The sequence below is a fragment of the Centropristis striata genome, chromosome 1, assembly GCF_030273125.1.
Source record: "Centropristis striata isolate RG_2023a ecotype Rhode Island chromosome 1, C.striata_1.0, whole genome shotgun sequence".
NCBI classification, from domain to species: domain Eukaryota; kingdom Metazoa; phylum Chordata; class Actinopteri; order Perciformes; family Serranidae; genus Centropristis; species Centropristis striata.
The window spans coordinates 11,756,870-11,764,564 of record NC_081517.1 but is presented as its reverse complement, the minus strand read 5'-3'; the positions used below and the strand labels follow the sequence as shown (position 1 = coordinate 11,764,564).

Below are 7,695 nucleotides of genomic sequence, written 5' to 3'. Positions count from 1 at the left end.
AACTGGTGATGAATTGTATATTGTTGGAAAGCCTGATTAGTCACCTTTACAACGAGGTACAGCTTGTAAGGATCGTGCATTCATGGAATGAGCAACAGGGCTAAACGTGTGGGTAGCACCCCCCAAAAATGTGCATCCCGTGGGGCGGATTAGCTCAATAAATCACAAGAATTGTTTATTTTGTGATAGAAGCACACAATTTGGTGGATGTGTTGGTGGATATGTTTCAAACAAATCTGTATATTAGCCCATCGCAAATTCGCCCCCTAGTGGCCATAGCAGTCATTTTCTTCGTTAAAATTACTAAAAATATTTAAATTATTTCTTAAAATATTTAAAAAATGTAAACTAAATATACAAACGTAAATTTAAAAATGTAAATACACATATTAAATTAACAAAAATCCAGTTAGACACTCTTTCAGTTATTTTTCCTGCCCCACCACAATCGGGCTAGCCATCGAGCTAGCTAGCAAATGAGCTAGCTAGCATTTGCTTCCTGGGACAAGCAGTGCAGTGGACTGTCCATCAAGGTATGTCTCAATATTTTATTTCACCTGTTATAATTATGAATAAAATATGCTATGAACATCATAAAGGCTAAAGAGAAAAACAATCATCATGGACCTTGGCGGAAAAGTAAATTAGCAAGATAGCAAAAATAGGTACTTAAGCTAGCTAGTTAGCTTGGAACATGTATCAGTTGCTGTTGGGTGTGAAAGCTTAATAAGACACTGTTAAATTATGTCCTGTGGAATGTGGACATCTCTCTCTGCGCACACACACACACACACACACAGGCACACACACGAACACATACACTATGTGTCATATGTCTCCTTTGCCCATGTGGTTCTTTTTAAAAAAATGTATTTTATAACTCCATCACAGTTAGTCAGGCGGCTTAGGACCAACTTTTGGTAGGAGTCACTTCATCAAGATTGCAGATCGGAGAAACATGACAAGTATCATGAACATTAATGTTACTTCAAAGTGTCATTAATGTTCATGACACATCCCATGTCATGTTTATGACACACTCATGTGACTCTTATGTAGACACCTTCAAAATAAAGTGTTACCAATATTAGTGTCAACAATAAAACACTGATAAACTAAACTGATAACTAAACAATCTTCCTCTAACTCTTCTTTAATGGGTTCTTACCTGATGCCTATGAATGTGGCAAATTGTCAAGAAGTGATGATCTTAAAGGGGGAAAAAATCACATGATCTGATCAACTGAGGATGTAGGCGATTTTACCATAGGTGGCCGGCGTCATGAGGAGCTGATTTAGGCAAAAAACAAAGCAATTTTGACAAAAAAAATGACCTAGGCGATTATTTTAACAGTGTGACGAAATACAGTCATGGGAAAAATTATTAGTTTCCTTCAATTTCTTGTTCATTTTAATGCCTGGTACAACTAAAGGTACATTTGTTTGGACAAATATAATGATAACAATAAACACAGGGAGCTTGGCTAGGCTGTGACACCATTATCTAAGTTGTTATGTATTTGAAAAGAACAGAAACCACACTTCTTTCTATATATAAAAAAATATGTAAGATGGCATTTTTAAGTGAAATTATTTTTAATTTCTTTAGATATGGCATCTGCAATTTATCTGCCATCTGAAGATCAGTTTCTGTGCTCCATCTGTCGGGATGTGTTCACTGATCCTGTCAGCACACCGTGTGGACACAACTTCTGCAAAAACTGCATCAACAAACATTGGAATAATAATGACCAGTACCTGTGTCCCATGTGTAAGAAGGTTTTCAACACAAGACCTAAGCAAAAAAAAAAATAGCTGACAAGAGACATTTTCCACGGTTTTCTTGATAATAACCAAAAGCATTATGAAGAAAACAATGTCTAGATATCAGCTTTTAAATTAAACCTGTTAGAACAATCTGTGATTCTGTCTCTGTTGTCTGTCTCTGTTAACATACGTTTCTGTCTATGCCTGCCTAATTCACTGTCTGTGTGTGTGTGTGTGTGTGTGTGTGCCCTCTCTGTGCATGCAAGATGCTTTGATACAATGACTATGTGCTAATATTGTTTTTAAACTATGATTAAACTAAATAAATTTACTGCATCTGCCTAAACTTCCTCTGCCCTATTTAGAGTAAGATTCTATAATCACAAAAAAATATATTTTATGTATTATGTTTTATTGTTTTGTTGCCAAAATCTGTGTCTCCAATAATATCTCTGCAAGTCCTATCAAGGCAGGAGTTTTTTGTTTTGAAAGTTTTGTTAACAGGTCAGGTCACAGATATGATGTGCTGAGCAGAAGCGATAACTGTCTTCTCTGCTTGGTGACATGACGTGTCCACGTATTTAATAAACTGACAAATCAATGGAATGAAAGGAGGCACTTCTGGAGAGTTCTACCTACATTCTTATTAAACCTCTGTTCGGATATAAAAAGGGTTCAGGGAAAGTAGACTGCGTCCAGACCTCATGATCTGACCAGCCTAATGTGATGTCAGGGACGTGTGGATTGAACCCAGAGACTCTTTAAACTGCACATTTCTTGACGTATTGTAATAAAATGAAGTTAAACTGAGAACTCAGACGTCTCCTGCTCATCATTCCCCATCAAACGATCGGCGCAGAGAAATAGGTGAGAATTTTGTGTTGGAGTCAAATAATTTAATTTTAAAGGTTTCCTCAATGCATTTCATAACAAACTCTTATCAGCTATTTATGTTGTTATCATTACATTTGTCCGAACAAATGTACCTTTAGTTGTACCAGGCATTAAAATGAACAAGAAACTGATGAAAACAAGGGTGGTCTAATCATTTTTTCCATGACTGTATATGAGACACAAAAAATGAGATAAGTAGAAATAAATAGATACATGAAGAATGAATACATTTAGAAATAAATGAATGAATAAATAAATACATACATAAAAATGAATACAATTATAAATAAGTATATAAATAGAAAATATATAAGAACATTTTATATTTTTTATATATGTGTATATATTTTTGTATTTCAAAATTTTCATTTATTCAGTTATTTAGTTATTTCTACGGAGCCCCCCAGGGGACACGGGGGGAAAAAAAAGATGGGTGAAAAAAAAAAGGACGGACTTTTGCGAGATCCTGAGATACTTTTGCGAGATCCCGAGATACTGACGAAAGAAGAGGAGCAATGGAGGAGCGATATTTGCCTATTTTCCGGCGTTCTAACTGGAATAGCGTCACGAAAACCGCACCAATTTCCCCCAGGATGGTTTTATTTTGTACAGAAAACTAAGACTGACATTTCACAGGCTTGATCAACTCACCAAAATCAGCGAGTCTGGCGAAAGATTAAAGTAACCGGGCCGAATAAAGAACGCAAAATTATACTGTACTTGAGGAAATTTACTTAGTTACATTCCACCACTTTTTTGTACTAAATTGGACAAAATTACTTGTAATTTGATTCACCTTTTTCATTTATTTCTACAGTCCTAATTTTGTGCTGTCCCTATATTAGGTGGTCAAAAGTGTTCACAAAACCAATATTATTGCGAAGTTTGTTATTTTGACAGAAAACAAATGAATCTTTTTTTGTTGTCTCTTTGGCCATTGAATGCCCCCCAAAATGAAAAAGACATAGTGAGTTTAGCACCTCCTTGGCTCCACAGAGCACTCTGCTATTTCACAATAAGTGTTTAATCAGAGGGAGGAAACCAAACAGCAGAGCTGCAGTAAGAGGAGGAGCAACAGTGGAAAGAGGAGAGCTGCGTCAGAGTGTCATTCTCACTGCAGTCCAGACAAGTCTCTGTTTCTCTCTGAAAGAAAGTTCAAACTGACTTCATCAGGTCTTTGTCAACAACACAGCAGAGTCTCTGCCAAACACTGGTGAGTACAGCTGATCATATTTACACTTTCAACAACCAGGATTAATACAAAACTTCAGCTCCACTCAGGCAGGAAGTTCCTCTCTTTTCACATTATAGTTGTTCAGTTGTTACACTATAACGGTGGCTGTTTGTCCACAGGTCCACTGTACAGCAGCCCACTTTAACAGCTTTCAACAGTCTCTCTGTGTCTGTTCTCAGGACTTCACTCACTTGGGACTGAATCTGTGTTCAGAGTTCACGGTCACACTACTTTTTCTAGTTCTGGTTTTACTGATTAGTGACCACTTCTTACACACTGCTTCCTCTATTTCCTCTGGCTGTTTCACAATAAAAGTATTTCACCACAGAACCAGTGGAAGTCTTAATGGGAAGAGGAAATGTAATGTATTTACAAAGCTTTATTAGCAGTGCTAATATATAATAAATAATTAATAATATATCCTCTACACAACACGATTTGGACATAATCTGTGTTTCTCTAGCAGCTTGTGAGTGCAAGTTACATGGTTGTGTTTATTGCCAGTTTTTGCAAGTCAATTCATGGCATATGTAATTCAAAATTACGTTACCTGATGTTACGATTGGTGGAACAGAATTAAGCCGCAGACAGAATTGATCATGTGTACACCGCATACAAACATAGACAGTAAGGCAAACACATAGAATGCTGGCCTAGGCTGTGACACCAAATATCTGAGTTGTTATGGTAAAAGAACAACTATTAACAAAATATTAAGCCTGTATTTTTTTATTATATTTTTAAAGATATTGATATTGAGAGTGAAAGGGGGAGACAGAGGGGAAGACATGCGGGAAAGGGCTCCGAGCCGGATTCGAACCCGGGCTGCCCGCTTACGAGGACTGGGCCTCTGTGGTACGCGCTCTACCAGGTGTGCCACCGGGAACGCAAGCCTGTGTTTTTAATGAAAATGTTTTTATTTTCTTTAGATATGGCTGCTGCAAACTATCTTCCAACTGAAGATCAGTTTCTGTGCTCCATCTGTCTGGATGTGTTCACTGATCCTGTCAGCACACGGTGTGGACACAACTTCTGCAAAACCTGCATCAATACACACTGGAATAATAATGACCAGTACCTGTGTCCCATGTGTAAAGAGACTTTTACCACAAGACCACAGCTGAGGGTCAATACTTTCATCACTGAGATGGTTGTTCAGTTCAGACAGTCAGCTCAACAGAAAGCCAGCATCAGCAGCTCAGAGCAACAAGTGTCTGAACCAGGAGAAGTTCCCTGTGACGTCTGCACAGGAACCAAACTGAAGGCCCTGAAGTCCTGCCTGGTGTGTCTGGTCTCCTACTGTGAGACTCACCTGGAGCCTCATCTGACAGTGTCAGGCCTGAAAAGACATCAGCTGATCGACGCTGTGGAGAACCTGGAAGGCAGGATGTGTACGAAGCACGATAAACCTCTGGAGCTGTTCTGTAGGACCGACCAGACGTGTGTCTGCATGCTCTGCACTGTTTTAGACCACAAGATGCATGATGTTGTTCCTCTGAAAGAAGAATATGAGGAAAAGAAGGCTGAGCTGGGGAAGACAGAGTCTGAAATTCAGCAGATGATCCAGAAGAGACGGCTGAAGATTCAGGAGTTAAAACACTCAGTCGACCTCAGTCAGAAAGATGCAGACAGAGAGATATCAGAAGGAGTTCAGGTCTTCACTGCTCTGAAGGAGGCAGTTGAGAGAGGCCTGAACGAGCTCATCAAAACTATAGAAGAGAAGCAGAGAACAACACAGAAACAGGCTGAAGACTTCGTCAAAGAGCTGGAACAGGAAATCTCTGAGCTGAAGAAAAGAAGCACTGAGGTGGTGCAGCTCTCACGCTCTGAAGACCACCTCTATCTCCTCCAGAGTGTCCAGTCCCTAAACACCCACCACCCAACACCCACCAAGGACTGGACAGAGGTCAGCGTCTGTCCATCATCATATGAGGGGACTGTGGTGAGAGCTGTGGCTCAGCTGGAGGAGACACTCAGTAAACAGATGAAGAAGCTGCTCCCTGATTTTGAGCTGAAGTGGGTCCAGCAGTATGCAGTGGATGTGACTCTTGATCCTGATACAGCTTATCATGAACTGATCCTGTCTGATGATGGGAAACAGGTAAATGATAGTAATGTGAAGAAGAATCTCCCAGACAATTCAGAGAGATTTTCTGATTTTGTCTGTATTTTAGGAAAGCAGAGTTTCTCTTCAGGTAGATTTTACTTTGAGGTTCAAGTCAAAGGAAAGACTGAGTGGGATTTGGGAGTGGTCAGAGAGTCAATCAACAGGAAGGGAGACATCACACTGAGCCCTGAGGATGGTTTCTGGGCTATATGTTTGAGAAAAAGAAACAAGTACAAAGCTCTTGCTGCCCCTGCAGTCCTTCTCTCTCTGAAGTCTCGGCCCAAGAAGGTGGGGGTGTTTGTGGATTATGAGGAGGGTCTGGTCTCCTTTTATGATGTAGATGCTGCAGCTCTTATCTACTCCTTTACTGGCTGCTCCTTCACTGAGAAGCTCTTCCCATACTTCAGTCCTGGTTTAAGGTATGGTGGTAAAAATTCTGCCCCTCTGATCATCTGTCCTGTCAGGGTAAAATAATCATGTCTCTCATTTGATGTACTGATTTTTTTTTTCTGTTGAAGGGAACACAAAACATATTAAGTGTGGATGCTGTATAGTTTACATCTTATTTTCTACAGTAACTGTTTCATATAATGATTGATCAACACTTCATTGTGGTTTGATTGTATTAGTTGTATGCCTTTAAACAGGGAAAACATTCATTTAAAGCATTCATATCTTCAACCCTGTACATGACACACAAAGAATATCCACTTTAAACTCTGTTGAAGCCACAGAAATGTATTATCACTTCAGGAAGAAATCACTGTTTCTATCTTGTGTAATAAGTGTTTTAGTTAACTAATGGTCACTTTGGCCATTTGTTGTGTGTTTTGTGAATACTGGTAAGATGGCTTATGAGTCAATGAATATATATTTTTAAATATATGATTTTTAAATAAAAATTGTTAAATGAACTAGTTGAATAAAAGTCCAGAGCAAGCAGTTACTTGAGTGATTTTTATTAATTGAGTGTGCTTGAAAAAGCACACTATATACTAGGGGTTTAAGGATACACAAAAATCACGATTCGATACTTACCTCGGTTTTGAGGTCACGGTTCGGTTCATTTTCGGTATAGTATGGAAACAAAATGCAAAGCCTAAATTTGCATGTTATCTATTAGCATGCTTATAAATAATAAACAACAAATATATTTTGCTTGCAAACCAACAAGTTATTGTGACATTACACAAATATGAAAATAAAATAAAAAATAGAATACAATTGCAAAGTTCTGCCTGGTAATAATTTAAATGAAATGTTCTCAAGTAAACAAAATATATATAAAATAAGCTTTCCAATAAATAAAATATTCTCAAATAGACAAAAAATATATTAAATATTATAAAAAATAAATTCCTCACAGGTTAACAGCTTTTAACAAAACACTTGAACAAGTAAAGTGCAGCAGCACTCAGGGTTGATGTGATGGGCAGTCACAGTTATGTAGCTCTCGTTAGCTCTGGATGTCCATCCATCTGTCATGAGTGCTACTGCACATTCCTTTGACAAGTCTTGGATAACAATAGATTTAGCTTGCTCTTTATAGCGGGGCTCAATCATCTTTAGCACGTGTTTAAAGCCAGTGTTTTCAACCACTGAATATGGTCTGAGATCCGCTGCGATAAAAACGCAGACGGCAGTTTTGCTTTGGCCCGATCTGAATGGCCAGGGAGAGGCTGCCTGAATGCCG

General features: G+C 38.5%; 1 protein-coding gene across 1 annotated transcript; it reads left to right on the top strand.

Moving 5' to 3' along the window:
• Positions 1–3,752: 3,752 nt before the first annotated feature.
• Positions 3,753–7,355, top strand: LOC131978252 (E3 ubiquitin-protein ligase TRIM21-like). The gene is made up of 2 exons (XM_059341832.1): positions 3,753–3,874; positions 4,825–7,355. Exon 2 carries the CDS (start codon positions 4,827–4,829, stop codon positions 6,474–6,476), a length of 1,650 nt encoding a protein of 549 aa, XP_059197815.1. The 5' UTR covers positions 3,753–3,874; positions 4,825–4,826; the 3' UTR covers positions 6,477–7,355.
• The last annotated feature ends 340 nt before the right edge of the window (positions 7,356–7,695 follow it).